The 20,543-nt window shown below is 43.4% G+C and overlaps 1 protein-coding gene across 1 annotated transcript in view; it reads left to right on the top strand.

Moving 5' to 3' along the window:
• The window catches only part of IRAK2 (interleukin 1 receptor associated kinase 2), a 58,894-nt gene extending 39,766 nt beyond the window's left edge, over window positions 1-19,128 (top strand). Inside the window, exons 9-13 of the mRNA XM_080818787.1 lie at window positions 1,287-1,482; window positions 4,797-4,859; window positions 12,481-12,681; window positions 16,559-16,850; window positions 17,984-19,128. Coding sequence (XP_080674913.1) covers window positions 1,287-1,482; window positions 4,797-4,859; window positions 12,481-12,681; window positions 16,559-16,850; window positions 17,984-18,096 — 865 coding nt within the window. The 3' untranslated portion in view covers window positions 18,097-19,128. The remainder of the gene's footprint in view (window positions 1-1,286; window positions 1,483-4,796; window positions 4,860-12,480; window positions 12,682-16,558; window positions 16,851-17,983) is intronic.
• The last annotated feature ends 1,415 nt before the right edge of the window (window positions 19,129-20,543 follow it).

The raw sequence follows: 20,543 nt of genomic DNA, 5'->3' as shown, positions 1-20,543 counted from the left end.
TACACAGACAATTATAATAGCAAGAAAGGAAATGAAAGGATGAGAGGGTGAGAGGTCATTCTGGCCCTGTGCCCTGACTTCTTCAACCGCTGCCCACACAGAAGTCCTAACCCTAAGGGGGCACTGTGTCTGCTTACCAATTCATATTTTCTTTCTTACCCCTTTATTTAAACAAGGAAAATCTTTCCTCATGTGCCATGCCATCATTTTTAGTGATTTCTTAGTTTTCTGTTGAAGGGAATGGCCCATAATTTACTTAACTACCCTTAATAATGGATATTGGAATTGATGTCTGGGTTTTTTTTTTTTTTTTTTTTTTTTTAAAGATTTATTTTATTTATTTGACAGAGAGAGATCACAAGTAAGCAGAGAGGCAGGCAAAGAGAGAGAGGGAGGGAAGCAGGCTTCCTGCTGAGCAGAGAGCCCGATATGGGACTCGATCCCAGGACCCTGAGATCATGACCTGAGCCGAAGGCAGCGGCTTAACCCACTGAGCCACCCAGGCGCCCCCTGGGTTTTTTTTTTTTTTTAAGATTTATTTATTTTGTGGGTGGGGGAGAGGGAGAGGGAGAGAGAATCCCAAGAGCGTGGAGCCCAGTGGGGGGCTCGATCCCACGACCCTGAGATCATAACCTGAGCTGAAACCAAGAGTCGGACGCTTAACCGACTGTGCCACCCAGGTGCCCCTTATGTCTTTTTCTTAAACAACTATTTAGGGTTAGTTTGATTATTTTTATCCATGTAATTTGTTTTCTTGTTTGTTTGTTTTTCCCTTTGAAGTAGCTTCTGAGAGTGTTGACTCCTACAGGTCAGATGCCCAGGTCCAAGAATGTTTTTATTGTTCTTCATAGTCCCACGATCTGGGTAGGACCAGTCACAAGGGATCGTGGCATTTAGACTCGAGTCAGTCAGGCCAGAGCCAGGGCTCAGAACAGTGTCAGAGGGGCTCAAGCCTGCATAGCCCACGGTCTAGGCAAGCTGAGGTTGATGAAGATTTGACATCTGTGGGGGTCAGGGGGGCCGCACCTTGCTGACCATTCCAGAGGCCATTCCTGGGACAGCACAACTAATCTCAGCTCCGTCCTCCTTTGCTGGTGGGAGTGCGTTTCCACCCCCTTCCCTCACCAGAACCGGCTCAGAAAATCCAGGCAGAGGGTTTAAAGTGACCCTTAACTTGCCAGGGCCACTGCTGCTTATTGTGAAGTTGTTCTCTGAAAGGATCTCCATGGCAGCCTCTTCCTGTCCAGCTCCAAGTGAGAAAGTTCTCTCTGCTTTCTTTTCCACAGCTCCAATGTTTTGCTAGACCAAACCTTCACCCCCAAGCTGGCTCATCCAATGGCTCACCTGTGTCCTGACAACAAAAGGTCAAGATACACCATGATGAAGACTCATCTTTTCCAGGCCTCAGCTGCATATCTGCCGGAAGATTTCATCAGGGTGGGGCAGCTGACAAAACGAGTAGACATCTTCAGCTGTGGAATCGTAAGAGCTCCCTTCTTGGCCTGGCCTTGGGCCTGTCCTCATTTGTCCTTCCCACAGCTCCTTTGTAAGCAGAAGATGTAATAGAGCCCCCTAGATATATTCCATTGAAGTAAAGTAAGGGTTGGCAAACTATGGCCTGGGGCGTATTTTGTGCAGCCTGTAGCTAAGAATAGTACATTTATAAAAGATGCTAATAAAAGAAGAATATGTGGGGCAACTGGGTGGCTCAGTCGGTTAAGTGTCTGACATCAGCTCAGGTCATGATCTTGGGGTCCTGGGATTGAGCCCCATGTGGGGCTCCCTGCTCATTGGGGAGTCTGCTTCTCCCTCTCCTTCTGCCCCTGCCCCCTGCTTGTGCTCTCTCTCAAATAAATAAATGAAATCTTAAAAAAAAAAAGAGTATATGACAGAAATTTGGTTTGTGGCCCACAAAGCCTAAAATACTTACTGTCTAGCCCTGTTAGAGAAAAAATTTGCCAGCCCTTGAAGTATAGTTACTCATGAGTGTCCAGCTTCTGTGAGGCTCTTTCCTTCTCTCTTTCCCAGCCAGCCAGCCATCTAACGGTCTATCCCGTTGACTCACATTGTCCATCCATCTGTCCAGTCATCCATTCAACAGTTCCTCCAATATCCATCCATTCAACAGCCACCCATCCATTTAGTATCCACCTTTGCATCCTTCCTCCCTCCTCACACCGCCGTCCTGTCATCACTGTGTGCCAGGCACTGGGAATAAAAACGTAACTCAAACACAGTCCTTCCCTCAGGAGCCGGTGGTCTGAGTATAGCAGTCTCCAAAGTATATTTCTGTGGAACACCCTTGAGGTCTCTGTAGGTTTGATGTATTTAAAGGGTTTTGTGGCAAAAGAGGTATGACCAATGCTGGGTTAAGCAGAGTCAAGCAGATTTCTTTACCATAAAATTAATCAGAGACTTTAATATGGTAATGAGCCTTTAATCTAATTTAGTTGTGAATTCACCATAGCTGGGCAAATGGTATGCAGCATTTCCCAAAATCATTTGACTGTGGAACCTTGTTTCCTCAGTCTCTCTCCATACCAGTGTCCCGTGGAACCAAGTCTGGGAAATGCTGGCTGAGGAAAGTGATAGTCTCTGGTTGTTGGCCTTTGTCAGGAGCAAACAGCTGCCTCTCAAACTGTGACTTCTCTCTCCTCTCTAGCCTCGAACTCTGTGCATCCTCTCTCTCTGCCCCATCTCTTGTCCGTCCACCTCTCCCACTCGTGCCCACCCTGAGCCACCTTCTGCTCTGATCCTGACCTCTAGATGCCAGATTCTTCTTCCTTCTATCTCCCGTGGGCTCTTCTAGTTTCCTTGCCCCCATCAACTCCACTGTGAGTGGCTCAGTGAAGCTCAGTGGGGCCAGCCAAGGCTCTTGCTCCTCTAAAAACCAGCAGGACTGAACCCTGAAGCTGCCAGGCAATCCAAGGTAGAGTGTGAGAGTGTGGGTTTGAGTCCCAGCTTAGTTACTTAGTTACTTTCAGCTGTGTGACCCTGGGTACCTGACCTGTAACTCTGGGCCTGTTTTGTCCTGTTTTGTGAAAGGGGTTAGTGACTAATATGGAGACTAATACGATAATGCAAATAGTTAGCAGGTACCCTACACTTATCAAGAGGATTATTGTGGTGGTAGTTGGTATTCCTACCTTCACACCCTCACTTCTGATTTTTGTTTACCCCTCACCTTTTTTTTTTTTTTAAGAGAGAGAGTGTGAATGGGCAGAGGGAGAGGAGAGAGAGAACCCCAAGCAGATTCTGTGCTGAGTGCTGAGCCCTGAGCCCAATGTGGGCTCCATTACACGCCCCTGAAATCATGACCCGAGCTGAAATCAAGAGTCGGACGCTCAACCAACTGAGCCATCCAGGCGCCCCAACCCTCGACTTTTTAATTCAGCTGTTGATGCAACAATTTTTAAAATTAGTTTATGCATTCTGTGCCCACTGGCTCCCTTCACCTCTTTTTTTCTCAGCTCTGCCACTAACTGACAGTATGATTCTGAACTCTGATCCTTCCTGTTGGGAACACTGCATTTCTCAGTGTTGTTGTTGTTGTTGTTTTGTGAGCACTAAATGGCCTCTCTAAAAGGTTCAGCACAGAGCCTGCCTGTGGAAGAGGCAGAAGTGAATGTCTGTGTATTCATTACTCCTCCTCCTTCCCTCCCTTCCCGGCAGGAGCTGGTTGGGGAATCCCTTTTCAGTTTGCTCCCGTCCACGCGCCGCAGGGTGCCCTCTGCTGCCCCCTGCTGGCCACTGCCGGTCTGACTAACCCATCAGGTCCTTCCTCTGCGGATGGAGGATTTCTTGGCAGTAAATGTGACTATTCCGACTTGCTTGGAGGGAGGTTGTGGGAGAGAGATTTGAAACTCAAGGTCGGGTACTCACTTCCTTATATTCACAACCAGCAGATCACCATTTACCAGGTAGGGATGCAGGTTCAGATTTTAGGCCTTTAGCGATTAGGGAGGAGAGTCAGAATTTGAGCCCAGGAAGGCCTGACTGTAGAGAGCCCTTAACCACTGTGGTCCGCTGAGAATTTCTGTTCAAAGCAGGTTTCCCCTTTATGAAGACGCATATTATGGTTTGTCAGTGTTGTGGTGTCTCACACTGGTGTAGAGCTCTGCTCCTTGCGTGAGTGGGTGAATTAATGAACAGATCATGTTAATAAAGGCCTAGGATGAAACATGCTTTAGATGTCACTGAGACTTTCTGTGTAGAATAGACTTATGTACATGGATTCCTCCTTTCCTGCAACTGATGTAGCAATGCTTGTTTACCGTTTCTGATGGGTTTTTAAATGAAATGGTCTTTAAAATATAGTGTGCATGTAGATACATGTATATATACAAAAATGTGTGTGTATAATACACATTTATATATAAGTATATAGTATATGTATGTAAATATGCATATTTACACATGCATTATTTATATATACATACATATTTTAATATAAATATATAGTATGCATATATAAACATATATATTATGTATTTATATGGCTACACATATACATATAAAACTGATAGTAATATGCATATGTTTGGTTTCCATCCTCCCTGACTTGCTGTTCATTCAAAGCTTCTATTAGCAGCTGGGTGGTATGTTTAGTTGGAGGAGGTATTTAGTAATATTCCCATGTTCCTGATTTTGGGCAAGTGTTTGTACTGGCAAATGGCAGAGTCGGGCCTGGAGCTCCCCGCCTTTGTTACTAAGAAGACTCATTGCTCTTGGCCTCTATCTCTAGCCTAAACTTTTGCTTGAGTGTCTGAACCATGCTAACTGCATATTCTCTCCAGGTGCTAGCTGAGGTCCTCACCGGCATCCCTGCAATGGATAACAACCGAAGCCCCGTTTACCTGGTAAGGGAACGAGTCACTTCTGGCTCACAGCTGCTGGGGGTTGTGGGGGGGCTCAGGAGGGCAAGGACCTCCACAGTAACCATTTTATAGACGGTTATGAGGTCTCAGTCTGCAGCTTGATTTGCAAAGTAACCTTAACCTCTCCTCTCCCTTACCAACCAGCCCATGGTTACTTTTTCATGATAAGAGAACTTAGAATGTTTAGGGGAAACCCGTTTCTTCTCTCTACGCATCTGGCAATGACATAGGATTTGTCTTGAATTTGGTAAAAGTCAGTCCTCTTAAACAGGTTCCTGTAATAAAAGCAATAGTTTTCTTCTCTCTATGCATCTGGCAGTGATGTAGGATTTGTCTTCAAGTTGGTAAAAGTCAGTCCTCTTAAGCAGGTTCCTGTAATAAAAGCAATAGTTTTCATTTTGTAGGTTCAAAGGTTTATCATTCACATATGTACACATACAGGGTCGTTTCAAAAATGTAACAGTGGAGACAGACTCTGTTTGGCACTTTACATATATTATCTTTCTCAGTCATCACAAAATCCCACTGAGATTGATAGGGTCATGACGTTCACCTGCCCTTGAGAAAAGTAGTCTCTGAGGTTCCCCCGAGATTTCGGCTTTACTCAGTGTCAGAGACGGACTTCTACATCAGGTCTTCTGGACTGCAGATCCTGAGTTCTTAACCCTGACACTCTGCTGACTGTTTAATTCTCATGACAGTCCAACCATATGAATTCAGGATTATCATCACCCCCATTTTGCAGATGAGAAAACTAAGGCCTAGATAAAGACACTTATGTTCCACAGTGAGATAAGTGGTGAACTGGGTTTTGAACCCATGTCTTCTGCAGAGTTCCAAATCCTGTGAAAGCTCAACTCCTCTTCCTCGGTTTGAGAAGAAGCACCTTTCCTGACTTGATGTTGAGGCCATTAGAACAGCTGGCTTTTTTTGGTGACTGGGCCCCCAAAACATCCCTTGGGTGGGGTGGGGAGATGAAGGCCTTCCTACCCACAGAAAGCCATTCCACTTTTGGAGACTGAGGCCCCAGATATTACCAAGAGGTGGGTTTCAGCACCTCAGATGTGGTTTGAGGTGGTTTCTCATATTCTGACAGTTTTCTTGAGGTGAATTTCCTAACAGTTCTCTGGGTCTCCCTGGATGAATGTCGCAGGAGAAGAAGTCTTTTGAGATACTTATGTGAAATTTTCCAGAAGACGTTTTTGTTAATGTTTTCTAAAAATGTGGAGGAAGGGACACCTGGCTGGCTCAGTCAGTGGAGCATGCGACTCTTGATTCTGGGGTCGTGAGTTCAAGCCCCATGTTGGGCGTAGAGTTTACTTTAAAAAAATGTGGAGAATATAATTTTTTTAAAAAATCTTAATTAGGGACGCCTGGGTGGCTCAGTTGGTTGGGCGGCTGCCTTCGGCTCGGGTCATGATCCCAGCGTCCTGGGATCGAGTCCCGCATCGGACTCCTTGCTCGGCGGGGAGCCTGCTTCTCCCTCTGCCTCTGCCTGCCGCTCTGTCTGCCTGTGCTCCCTCGCTCTCTCTCTAACAAATAAATAAATTAAAAAAAAAAAAATTTTAAAAAATCTTAATTAAAAAAAATTAAGATTGAGCATGCTTTTAAGATTCAAATCAGAGGTGAAACCTGCTAGCACCTAGTGTGGTCCATGGTAGGAGGAAGTAGGTCTCTCTTCCACCCTCGGGGGAGTGTTTGTGGCCACAGTGTTTTCCAAAGGTCATTGGGGGGTTTCCATCAAAATTCGACATGGGTGCACCTTCTGATGCAGTAATTTCACTTGTACAATGGGACACATACATACAAGGGAGAAAAGACAGATGGACACGGCCTTCTTATTATAGTGTTATTTATGTTAGTAAATAACTGCAAACAAGTAAAATATCTGTCAGTTGGGAGGTGGTGAAGGAAATTACAGTATAATTACATACCATGGTAATTCCATGAAGTTATTTCTAAGTAAGTTTATGATGTTTATAAGTAATAAGAATGAAGTGTATAATGTGATTAATTTTGACACATGTATGTATCTGTGAAATCGTCACCAGGTCATGTTCATGACCTGCCTCCTACCCTGGAAGTTACCTCTTCTCCTTGGTAATCCTCCCCTCCAACCCCTCCCATACCCCACCGTCCCCCGCCACCACTGATCTGCTTTCTGTCACTGCACAAAGTTCCACTCTCTGGACTTTCATAATAAATGAAATCAGAGAGAGTTGGCTCTTTTGGTGTCCAGATTTTTCCACTCAGCATGGTTATTCTGAGATACAGCCCATGCTCTTTGCGTGAGTCCATAGTTCATTTCTTTTTGCTGAGTAATTTTCCAAGGCAGGGTTGTGCCACTGTGTGTCCACTCACCTGTTGATGGACATTTGGTGTGTCTCCAGTATACCCCTATAGCTGCTAGGTACTTTTCTGTGTGGGTCTCACTATGGACATGTGCATTCATTTCTGTAGAGGTGTAAGTCACACTTGTGAGGTGTACAGAATGGTACAGAGTTTGGAAAGTGTGGACAGTTATGTAACCAAGACCATTATAATCAAGATACAGAGTATTTTTCATCATTCCAGAAAATTCCCTTGGACAAATTTATAGTCACTCCCTTCTCCCTGCTTCCTGATCTAATTTCTTTTTTAATTTTTTAAATTTATTTATTTATTTATTTATCTGACAGAGAGTGAGTGCATACAAGCAGAGAGAGTGGCAGGCAGAGGGAGAGGGAGAAGTAGGTTCCCCGCTGAGCAGGGAAGCCTGATGTGGGGGTCCATCCTAGGGCCCCGGGATCATGACTGGAGCTGAAGGCAGATGCTTAATTGACTGAGCCACCCAGGCTCTCCTCCTGATCTAATTTCTGTCCATATAGTTCTTTTTTGGAGTATCAGGTAGATGGAATCATAGAGTATATACCTGTTTGTTTCAGGCTTCCTTCACTTTGTGTTGTGTTTTGAGATTCATCCTTGTTACTGTGCATTCTAGTCATCATTCCTTTTATTGTTGAGTATTTCATTGTGTGGATGTATGACCATTTGTTTATCCATCAGTTGTTGGACATTTGGGATGCTTCCAGGTTTTGGTCTTTCTGAATAAAGCTAACATTAATGTTCTTATTTAAAAAAGGAGAAAAACATGTATGTTCTCACAGGGAACTATTTCTAAGTGAAAAAAGCAAGTTCAGAACAGTATATAGTTTAATCCCATCTTTGGTAATAAATAGATGGACAAATTAAAAAAGTTGTGTCCTATATTTTCTTGTTTATAAATTGGAGATGATAGCCTAAGAGTACCTAAGAGGGTTTAGTGAACGTTAAGGAGTATGTACCTAAAACAGGACCAGGGGCGCCTGGGTGGCTCAATGGATTAAAGCCTCAGCCTTCGGCTCAGGTCATGATCTCAGGGTCCCGGGATAGAGCCCCGCATAAGGCTCTCTGCTCAGCAGGGAGCCTGCTTCCTCCTCTCTCTGCCTCTCTGCCTACTTGTGATCTCTGTCTGTCAAAAAAAAAAAACAAAAAAACAAAAAAACAAACAAACTAAAAACAAAACAAAACAAAACAGGACCAAAAACAGTGACCAGAACATAGTAAGAACTATATGTGTTAGCTATTACTATTATTACTGTTATTTGTTTGTTTTTTGGGATATAAATTTCTGTAGTTTATTAACATATAGTGTATTATTTGCCTTAGGGGTACAGGTCTGTGAATCATCAATCTTACACAATTCACAGCACTCACCATAGCACATACCCTCCCCAATGTCCATAACCCAGCCACCCTATCCCTACCTCCCCACCCCCCAGCAACCCTCAGTTTGTTTTGTGAGATAAAAATATGGAACTCTTCACAAATTTGCGTGCCATCCTTGTGCAGGGGCCATGCTAATCTTCTCTGTATCCTTCCAGTTTTAGTGCTGCCAAAGCGAGCACTGTTGTTTTTTTTTAAGGTTTTATTTATTTATTTGTCAGAGAGAGAGCACAAGCAGGGGGAGCGGCCGGCAGAGGAAGAAGCAGGCTCCCTGCTGAGCAAGGAGCCTGATGGACTTGATTCCAGGACCCTGGGATCATGACCTGAGCCAAAGGCAGATGCTTAACCAACTGAGTCACCCAGGTGCCCCTATTACTGTTATTTTAATATCCCTTAAGCAGTTGCTTGCTACTGTAATAATTATTATATATATAAGTAAATATGTAACCAAAGTGATTACAGCTATAGACTTCTTTGCAGAAGGTCTTGGGTAACATAATCCGAACCATTAGCAGGTATTACCTTTGGTGAGTGAAAATAAGGAGATAATCAGTGTACTTGGTTCAGAAAACCCACCCACACAGGGTAGAGATACCATGCTCTCTCCTCCCCTTCCCTGGCCTCAGGCATAGCCAGTTTTTGAAAACCGTTTTTGTTATGGACAATTTCAAATATGCACAAAAGTAAAGAGAAGATTATAAGGAATCTCCATACATGCATCCCAATAGTTATCAACATTATTCTTATTTCTTTTGGAACCAAAAAACCTGTGTGTGTGTGTGTGTGTGTATTTTAAAGCATGTGCCAGATATTATGTTATTCTACCCATAAAATAATTTTCTTAATTCCTTAATATCATTTAAGGCCTATTCCATGTTTAAATTTCCCAAGTTGTCTCAAAAATTGCTTTTTAAATTTGGTTTGTTTGAAACTAACACAAAGTCCACATGTTACCATTAATTATATTTATAATAAATATTTTTTAAAAATGAAAGAGGGGTGCCTGGTGGCAGAGTAAGTTAAGCATATGACTCTTGGTTTCAGCTCAGGTCGGGATTTTGCCCCATGTTGGGGTCCATATTCAGTGCAGACTCTGTTTGGGACTTTAAACACCATGATGCCTTTTAGAAAAGCATATTTAAAAGGCAGAGCTCACATAAGAGAATTGTGCAAAAGGGCATTCATAAAGGCAGCCCTTGTCAGCTGAAGGTTTTTAGTTTCCAGGTAGTGAAGTCCTCACGGTGTCAGCCAAGTAGGTATTGCTGAATCCTCAGATGACCCATTTTCTGGCTGGGGAAACTGAGGCATAGTGGGGACTGTCTTCTTTTGTTTTTGAAACAAATATCACAGCCCATGCCTGATAATCTCTGTTAATCTTTTCTTCCCCAGAGTTGTAAATGTATTTTTATGAAAATCTGCATAAAGTAATAAAAATAAATTTAGTTTTACATTTAATGAGTGACTTCTGTTAAAAATAATAAAATTACATAAAGAAGAAGAGAAGAAACTTAGCCAAAAAATAAGTTAGTATGTACAACTTGTGAAAACATTTGTGAGGTACTTACTATGTGCCAGACACTGTTCTTGGGGTTGAGGATACAAAGGTGAGCAGGAGTTCCCTCCTGGAACTTTCATTCTAGTGGGGGAGAGCACACCATATTCAAGTAAATGAAAATATATGTAATTCCAGGCCAGTGATATGTGCTATTAGGAAATGTGAAATAAAAGGTGCCTGGGTGGCTCAGTCGGTTGGGTGTCTGCCTTTAGCTCTCGTCATGGTCCTGGAGTCCTGGGATCAAGTCCCACGTCGGGCTCCTGCATTGTGCTCTCTCTCTCTCAAAAATAAATAAATAAAATCCTAAAAAGAAATAAAAAAGAAATGTGAAATAAGGTTAGGGGATAGAGTGAAGGGGCAGGGAAAGGGATATTTTAGGTCAGGGAAGGCTTGGAGAAGGTGGCATCTGAGCAGAAATGTACTAGGACGTGAGGTACTAGGACATGGTGAGACTTAGAGGAGGAGCATTCTAGGCAGAGGGAGCAGCAATGCAAAGGCCCTGGGGCAGGATGAGTTTAGGTGCTTCCCAAAATAGCTAGAAGCCAGAGTGACTGAGTGCAGTGAGTCACAGGGGGAGAAGACAAGATGGGAAAGGACAGCAGGTGCCAGACTGTCACAAAATCTGGGGTTTCTGATGGGAAAGTGGAAACTCTTGACATTAAAAATGACACAAACAAAAACTCTTAATTTTAATATTTCTAATTATAAATGCAAGAGAGGCTTGTTAGAACATTTAGTAAGTACAGGACCTTGGGCACCTGGGTGACTTGGTTGGGTGTCTGTTTTCAGCTCAGGTCACAATCCTGGAGTCCTGGGATCGAGCCCCACATCAGGCTCCAAGCTCAGTGGGGGGTCTGATTCTCCCTCTCCTTCTGCCTCTCCCCTTGCTTGTGCACTCTCACTAGTGCTTTCACTTATGCTCTCTCACTCTCAAAAAAAAAAAAAAAAACCAAGACAAAAAACAAAACTTATATATAACACATAGAATATACATGGAAAATTTATATAGAGATATTTTATTATTTATACAATAAATATATCACAAATATACATAAATGTAAATGTTTCATGTTAATGTAAATATAATAGATTAATGCACTATATATTATACCAATCAATATTATATATAATTACGTATTTTCTTATATTTAATCAATGTATTTAATATATTTGTAACATTTATATATTTGCAAATATTTAAATATATACTTATGAAATATTATAATCAATTTATACTATATAAATGTGCTATATATTTTTGCAAAAATATATAGCATATCTTCTGTTATATGCATAGTTCAAATTCTTGCTTTTTATATAGTATAAAATGTTACAAAACTTATATGTAAATACAAAATTTATAAAATATATAGATGTATATAATGTTTATATAGTAGACCTCCTATTAAATAAACAGGGGCTAGGGGTGTCCGGCTGCCTCATTTGGAAGAGCATGCAACTCTTGATTTCAGTGTCGTGAGTTCCAGACCCACCTTGTATAGAAATTACTTAAATAAATAAAACTTTTAAGAAAATGATGCTTCTCAAACTTTAATAAATAAATATGTATGGGTCAGAACCTGCATCCTAAAATGTGTATTTCATATCATAAAAGAGCTCACCTATAATTGCTACTAAGATTAAGTTATTAATATAGGTAAAGTACCCAACATGTAGTAGTGTAGAAATGGTGGCTATTAATTATTATTATTAATTTTTATCATTAAGACACTATTGAATCTTTATTCTGTGTTGAGTATCATACTTTATGCTTCAGATGTATAGTATCTTTTTAAAAAAAACTTTATTTCAGAGAGAGAGCCGGTGAACACCAGCTGTGGGGTTCTCGGGGGAGGAGGGGCAGAGGGAGAGGGAGAAGCAGACTCCCTGCTGAACACAGAGCCCTACCTGGGGCTGGATCCCAAGACCCTGAGATCATGACCTGAGCCCAAAGGCAGACACTTAACTGACTGAGCCACCTGGGTGCCTCTAGGTGCATTATATCTTTTAATCTTTGTGTTAGTCTTATTATCCCCATTTTCCTGATGAAGCAACTGAGGCCTAGGATAAGCCCCTGCCTTTATGGAGTGTACTATGGAATGCCCGGTATGTGTAGGGAATTTAGCAATTCTCCAGTTCTGGCTTTTTTACTTGTTTGTTGGATCCTTGCATTTGTTTTTTAAAATCCTGTTTTCTTTGAAGTTTTGCAGGTCTGGTGCAGTTGCAGGGGCGGCTGGGGCCCATGCGGTGGAATCCCACATCCCTGCAGCTCACACGGGGGTGTTTATCTTGTTCTTCCCACAGAAGGATTTACTCCTCAGTGAAATCCCAAGCAGCACCACCTCAATGTGCTGCAGAAAGACGGACGTGGAAAAGGTGATGGCTATGGAGATCTGCCAGAAGTACCTGGAGAAGAGAGCTGGGAGGCTGCCAGAGGACTGCGCTGAGGCCTTGGCCATGGCCACCTGCCTCTGCCTGAGGAGGCGGAATGCCAGCTTGGCTGAGGTGAGCCTCACTCTCAGCCTTTTCCCCTGTGGCCATGGGCCCCTGACCTGGGGGGCCTCACGGTTCTGCTTTGCCAGGAACTGGGGCATGGCTCAGGATTGAGGCCTTTACTTAGATGTCATTTCATAAACCAGTGCTGTATTTGGTTGCAAAGATCATATTGGAGCTCATAGAAGCAAAGGAGAGAATCGAATGGATAAAGGTAGCTCAGGAGCCTGAGAGTGATGTGCTGGGGGGGTGGTGCAGGATCCCAAGCTCAGATGTTAACAGAACACTGCTTTCTCTGAATCTCCTTGATTCCTCCTCTCTTGTCTATAGACTCCCTTTTCCTTGCCTCTATCCTCTTGGCCAGGGGATATGGCTCTCTGTCTTGTTTATATGTTATAGTTCTACGCCACTGAGAGATCAAGTCTCCAGGTCCCAATTCCAGTCTCTCAGTGAGAGCCTGTTTGGCTTCCCTACAGTCAGAAGTGTACCTGTTGGCCAATCCAGTAAGGTGAGGGGAATGGGGTCCGGTTTATAAACCTGGTGGTCAGGGGGCCCACCCCAGAAAGGTGAAAAAGGCTGAGTCCCAGAAGAAAGGAGCATCTTTAGCCGCTGGGCTTAGGCAGATATCCCAGAAATCAACCACATTAGGAGCAAAATATTTTCCTATGGATGTGATATATAGTGGTGGTTTCCATGGTAACAGGTATAAATTTGGGGACCACTGCTAGATATTTCTAAGGACCAAATAGCTGCCTGAGAGTACTCTTTGAGACCATCTAGCTGAGTGATTTTCAAGTGGTGTTTGGCAGAGAGGAGCTCCTTGAAGTTACCTCAGGAATTGCTTTCGGCAGCGAGAGGGCATGGAGAGCTGCAGGCCCCACCCATGACTACCACCAGACACCCCCTTTCACTTCACAGAATCATATTGAATTCTAAGTATTTTATCTGAGGGAAGGTTTTAGCAGCTGAAAAAAAAAAAAAGTCTTCAAACACCACTGCTGTAGCCCAAGCCTGCCATTTTATAGGAAGTAAAGATCTGGAGAGGAGAAGATGAGGCTACAGAGTGAACTTCTGTCAGAGCTCTCTGGACTCCTGATTCATTCCCTTGTTCACCGTCTTGCACCATGATGTGGCAGGAGCTAGAGACCCACGACTCAAGACCCTAGTCATTGTTCTTCACCTGGGCTCTTCCCCAAGTGCCTGAGTGGTAACAGTCTTCAGTCAGTCAGCACTTGTGTGCGGGGCCCTGGGGGATAAATCGGTGAAGAAGGCAGGCCCAGTTCTACTTTCCTGGAGCTCTCAGACAATGCACAGGAATCATCATGGTGGGGAGCATTGGGATAGTGTGTGATGGGGCCCCACCCAGGGGGACTTTCCCCGAGGAAGTGATGTGTGAGCAGACAAAGGGCAATCCAAGCAGATGGAACAACTCATGCAAATGACTTAAGGAGAGAGAATGCCTGGTTTGGTCAAGGGTCTGAAGGGTCAGAGTGGCTAGAACAAATAGTACTTGGGGAAGAGTGGGTTATGGTGGAGCTGCTGAGGAAGGAGGAGACCAGTAGTTCAGGGCTTTGCAGGCTTAGGTCGGATTTTGACGAAAACACTAGGGGTTTGAACCAGGTTTGAAAAGATCTCTCTCCCTGAACCACTTATTTCTTTTTTCAGGCTTTCATCTCTTCATTTATTTTATTCTTCTCTTCATTGTATCACTAGAAGAAGCTGCTATAATTGAGGAGACCAGAATCCAGTATTTTAAATGAGATAGTTTATCCTCTTTAGCTTAAACACTTGACTGTAGGCAGTTTAGAGTTGATGTGACAGTGCCACTTTATTGGGGACGCCAGGCTCCCTTTGTATTGTTGCTCTGCTACCCTTACTATGTGGATTCCAATTCAGAGTCCTGGATGGCTGCTCTAGCTCAGGCCATCATATCTGCATTCCAGCTACTGAAAGGGGGTTAAGAGGAGAACACACTCCCTACCTTTTTTTTTTTTTTTTTTTTTAAGATTTCGTTTATTTATTTGTCAGAGAGCACAAGCAGGGGAAGTGGTAGACAGAGGGAGAAGCAGTCTCCCGTTGAGCAAGGACCCTGGGATCATGACCTGAGCTGAAGACAGACAGTTAATCAACTGAGCCACCTAGATGTCCCCATTCCCTGCCTTTTAAATGTGTGACCTAGAAATGTACACATCACTTTTTCTCACACTCCACAGGCCATAATCTAGTGACATGGCCACACATAGCTACAAGGGAATGTACCTCTTAGCTTGACAAATATTTATTGGGCATATACTGTGAAGATTTGTCTCAAGAGGTGATATTTGAAGTGGACCTTGAAGGATGAGGAGGTATTTTCTGTGTGGAATAAAGGGGATAGGGCATTTGAGATATACAAAGAGTAATGAGAAATGGTCCTTGCCTTCAGTATTTCACTAGGAAGTTGTGAACAGACTAGGAAGATGAGAGGTCATCTGGGTCATGGACTTGAAGACAAGTAAGCCTTGGTCAGTGGTCAGCTCTGCTACCTACTGGCTAAGTAGCCTTGGGCAAGGAGCTTAACTTCTCTGATCTTTTAATTTTTTACATATAAAAACTTATTGTTATCATATTTCAAATGTGCTTTGTAAATTGCAAAGGTGTTGAGCAAGTGAGATGTATCATTCTTATTAAGGGTATGCTTATATGCCCTTTGTGTGTGTGTACGTGTATGTAAAGAAGAAATATTTCTTCCTGCCTCCTTCTGATTTCCTAACCTCCCTAATTACAAACACCTTCAAAGGCAAGTAATATCTATATTACTTAGGGCATTTCCAGTTCAAAGTGATAGAACTCAGGTCAAACTCTTAGTCTCACATACATACACAGCAAGGGAGTTTGGGAGGGAGTATATAAATGAGTGAAAGAATAAATGAATGAATGAATTTATTGGGTCATGTAGCCAAACAGCAGACAGGGCAGGCATTGCTAGGCCAGCTAGACCCAGGGTCTCCACCAGCAAAGGTGCATTTATCTGTGTCTCTGTGCCTCTGCCCCACTTCTCCATCTCTTGCTTCTGCTTTTTTCTTTGCAGGGGTCTTCATTTTTCCCTGCTGTGAATTGGTTTTCTTTGTGGGTGGAGAGTCTGGGTCAACCACTAGAAAGGAATTGAGAATCCTTCCTCAGTAAGCTTTAGGTAGAAAAATCCCAAAGAAGGGTTCCAGTTGGCCAGCTTGGGTCACTTGCCCAAACCTGGATCATTACCGGGTCAGAGGAATAGGATACAGTGATTGGTCCATCTTGGTCATGTGCTCTCATCTATGGCTAGGGTGGATGGGGGCAAGTTCAGCTCTGTTCAAAGGGTTTTCACTGTTATTCCAGACAAAGCAACAAGAATCAGCATTTGATTCTTCATTGTCTCTCCTGAGGCCTGTGATACCTGTAAGATTTTTGATTTCAGAAAGAGTTTTTGTTTTGTTTTATTCTTTTTTTTTTTTAATTAACATATAATGTATTATTTGCCCCAGGGGTACAGGTCTGTGAATCATCAGCCTTACACATTTCACAGCACTCACCAGAGCACATATGCTCCCCAGGGTTCATAACCCAGCCACCCTATCTCTCCCCCCACCAGCAACCCTCAGTTTGTTTCCTGAGATTAAGAGTCTCTTACGGTTTGTCTACCTCCCGATCCCATCTTGTTTTATTTTTCCCCCTTTTTTTGTTTTTGTTTTTGTTTTTGTTTTTGTTTTTTGAAGTAGGCCTCCATGCCCAGCATGGAGCCCGACATGGGGCTTGAACTCACAACCCTGAGATCAAGACCTGAGCTGAGATCAGATGTCCAATGCTTAACTGACTGAGCCATCCAGGTACCCCAGTTTCAGAAAGAATTCTTTTCTGTCCTCTGCCCAAGGTGTGTGGCTATGTGGCCACTGTGGATGAGTGGCTCAGAGGTCAAGAGACGCTGCTCCCTTGGAGTGGGCTTTCTGAGGACACAGGCTCTTCCTCCAACACCCCAGAAGAAACAGATGACGTGGACAATTCCAGCCTTGATGCCTCCTACTCCATGAGGGTAGCACCCGGGGCTGGGGCTGCCGCCTCACTCCCTTCAACAGAGGATGGAGAAGGCAGGCTGCAGGTCTGTGGGGGAGCACAGGCAGACTCCTCCTCAGCGGCCTGTGCCAGTCCGGAGCCTCCCCAGGATGGTAAGTGTGTGGAGATCTGAGTGCATATGCAAGCGCATTCATGTGTCTCTAACTCGGCCCATTCCTTCTGTCGCTTTCATTCATGCCTTCCTTGATTATTCAGCCATTCAGCTACGAGCAGACTGCTCAAAAAGAAACCTTGGATAGGGGTCATCCTTGATACCTCCCTCTGTCTCTGGCCCCTTATGTCCGGTCCATCACCTAGTCTGTTCATTGGCCTAAATATCTCTCAGTTCCATCTGATTCTCTGCACTGCTTCCCATTCCCCCTTTGGCTAAGCTACTGTCCTCTTGCTGGATGACCACACATACTTCCTGTGTCCTCTCTTCCTTGTTTTAATATTTTATTTTATTTTGTTATTTTATTTTAATTTTTTATTTTCAGAGTCGTTTTTCAAAACAACTCATGCCACCTCTTGTTTAAAGACCTTGTGTGGGTCCCCATCGTACTTAGGGACCAAGTCAAAACTCTTACTTTCTCTGTCTCTCCTTTCCAAATATCCCAGTCTTCCTTCTGCAATAAAAATTTGGGAGGCCTTTTCAATGCAGTGTCCCCCTCCCCTAGTAAACATGGCTTAATGAATGTCCCAGGTTCTACCACTCCTATCGTTCCTCCTCCCAGTGGGAGGAGAGAGGAGGGAAAACAGAGAGGGGGTATAAATATTCATCCCAACCTCTCCCATCCATGGAAGGAACATGGAAGCCCCCTCCTTTCAGAAAAGTGGGGGCAGGTGGTAGGACTTCACTGCAAAGGCAGAAACAATGAAAATGCTCATTATACTCAGGGCCTGATTCAGAAATCTGACTTAAGTGAGAAACTGAACAAGTCTGGCTTTCTAAGAATTATAATAATAGTAACTACTTCCAAATGCCTTTTGTTGAAATTCCTTCTTTAAATTTCTTGTTGAGGGGCGCGTGGGTAGCTCAGTGGGTTAAACCTCTGCCTTTGGCTCAGTTCATGATCTCAGGGTCCTGGGATTGAGCCCCATGTCAGGCTCTCTGCTCAGTGGGGATCCTGCTTCCCCCCCTCTCTCTGCCTGCCTCTCTACCTACTTGTGATCTCTCTCTCTCTCTTGCTTTGTTAAATAAATAAATAAAATCTTTTAAAAAAATAAACTTTTTGTTGAACATCAGCTACAGAGACTTCATGGAAAATCGAGATCAATGAGGCCAAAAAGAAACTGATGGAGAATATCGTGTTCTACAAAGAAGGGAAACTGGACAGCATTGAGCTTTTTGGCCCCTGATGCCTAGAGCATGGCTTGTCCTCAATTGGAAAGACGAACACCAAATCAAGAAAAAGATCTGAGGCAGAATCATAATCTCCCAGGAAACACCAAACATCAGCTTTCCTGGACCAGGGAGAGAAGCTTCCATCTTGCCAGAGTTAGGAAAGAAAGGACCTCAGCTTTTCAATACACAAAAATCCATGAAGTCATTGTTCTTTCTGGGATTTGTCAATCAGAGCTGGGGATCAGGGGACCGAAGTGGAAACCCTGGTCCACGGTCCCAGGATGTGGGCGATTATGTGGTTTTGGGGTGTGTGTGGCAATACTATTACCCGGCTCACGGCCCTCGAGAACTGAGGGAGGACTGTCAGTTGTACTTTCCAAAGTTACATCTCTGTGTCATATTTGCCGACAACCACCTGCAAACTTCCATGGCCTGAAAGATTCTCAGCTTGTGTCTCAATGCAGTTCTTAATTCACAGCCCAAGGTCTGGAGTTTACAAATGTCAGACACCTGGCAAAGGGCTCTCCGTAGGTTTTCCATGTTCTCCCTCAGAAATCTTGTAACCACAGTTTATTTAATGCCCACTCAGCACCTTTATCCTCCCATCCCACTAATGCTATTTTTAGTGGAGCTTTTGTTTTGAGTGTATGTATTATTTATGGGTGAATGAAGAATCAAGAGAGCTAGTTTCATGTCCAGTTCTGTTGCTATTTAAATCAATTATTTAATTTCTGGAACCTTGGTTTCCTTGTAAGTAACACAGGTACATTTTCCTTCCGTGGCTTGTTGGGAGGAACAGGTGAGACACAGTTACAGAAGTACTTTGAAAATGCACTTGTCCTTTTTTATAAAATAAATAAAAAGACATTAAACATATATTTCTGCCACGTACCTAAGGTTTATGTACTGGGTATGCGTCTGAAAAGTCATGTTGTAAATCTTTTTGTGAAACAAATGTTATTTTAAATTCAGTGCGTCCTATTTTAAATAATCCTACTATAGTGACTTTTTTTTGTAAAATAAAAATACATCCGTAAAGTCAACAGATCTCTTGCAATTAGTTTTGTGTCCAGATGAATTTTTTGGAGAAGGGGCTCTGGACCCATGATAAGGGAGTATTAGGGAGCGCCAAGAGCTGGGTGCTGGGTATAAATGTTGGTGTTAGTAGCTGTGTGATCTTGGGTCAAGTTAGAGAGTTACTCTGAGCCTCTGGTTCTTCATCTATACTATGGGGATTAAAAAAAAAAAAAAAAGGACCTGTCTCATGGGTTTGTCAGGGCAAGGGGAAGATCTTGCTTCATGAAAACATTCCATAGTCCTGGAACCGGGTCAGCTTTGTACTGATATGTAACAAAGTTGGGTGGGCTCCAGTCCCGGCAGACCGTGATCTGTACTGACACCCCTATTTTAAGCTCTGGTGGCTGTGAGGATTCAACTAGAATGTGTTACATGCCCCAACAGGACCTGGCATGTGGTAAGGGCCTTACAGTTATGAGTAGGGTGGTTTCGTTTGTTTGAGCAATAGAGGGCTAGTGCCAATATGGTACTGGTCATCTAGACATACCTGCATTTCCAGATCACAGCTTCATACATTTGCAGAAAGGTCAATGAGCCACTTATGACAATCTAAAGACCTTTTCCCCTCAGCAAGCTGTGAATACGTACATATACATACATTTCTGTATATCAATTCCAGGGGCCCATGGGCACTGTGATGCCTTTCTATGAATCCTTAGAGGGAAGGCCTGACTGTTTTTTTAAAGTTTTTATTTATTTACTTATTTGTCAGAGAGAGAGCAAGCTCACAAGCGGGCAGAGTGGCAGACAGAGGCAGAGAAAGAAGCGGGCTCCCTGCCGAGCAAGGAGCCCAATGTGGGACTCGATCCCAGGACCCTGGGATCCCAGGGCCAGGGACCCAGGCGTTCCCCCTCTCCCCATCCTTTTTTGTTTTTAAAAAATGCATATGACCGGGACGCCTGGGTGGCTCAGTGGGTTAAGCCACTGCCTTCGGCTCAGGTCATGATCCCAGCATCGTGGGATCGAGTCCCACATTGGGCTCCTTGCTCGGAAAGGAGCCTGCTTCTTCCTCTGCCTCCATCTGCCAGTGCTCACTCTCTCTCTCTCTCTGACAAATAAATAAATAAAATCTTAAAAAAAAAAAAAGCATATGACCAAAAAAATAAAAAAGTAAAAAATGCATATGACCAAAAAAATCCAGTAGTACGAACAATTACATGGTGGAAAGAAAGCCTTTTCCCCACTGGGATTTTAGTGTCTTTCTTCTGCCCACAGGCAACCATTGCTCCTAGTTTGGGCTATTCTTCCAAAGGTGATGAAAATTTATCTTTTTGCTTAACTAATCAATCATTAGATTTTCGTTGGAAAATCAAAACTGTGAGTTAGATTGAGCTGAAGACAGCTGGAATTTCTGGCCTCAGTGTGGGTATGTTTGTTCACATCT

Source organism: Martes martes (assembly GCF_963455335.1).
Source record: "Martes martes genome assembly, chromosome: 1".
NCBI classification, from domain to species: domain Eukaryota; kingdom Metazoa; phylum Chordata; class Mammalia; order Carnivora; family Mustelidae; genus Martes; species Martes martes.
The sequence above is the reverse complement of the archived record's forward strand: the minus strand, read 5'-3'. Positions and strand labels throughout refer to the sequence as shown.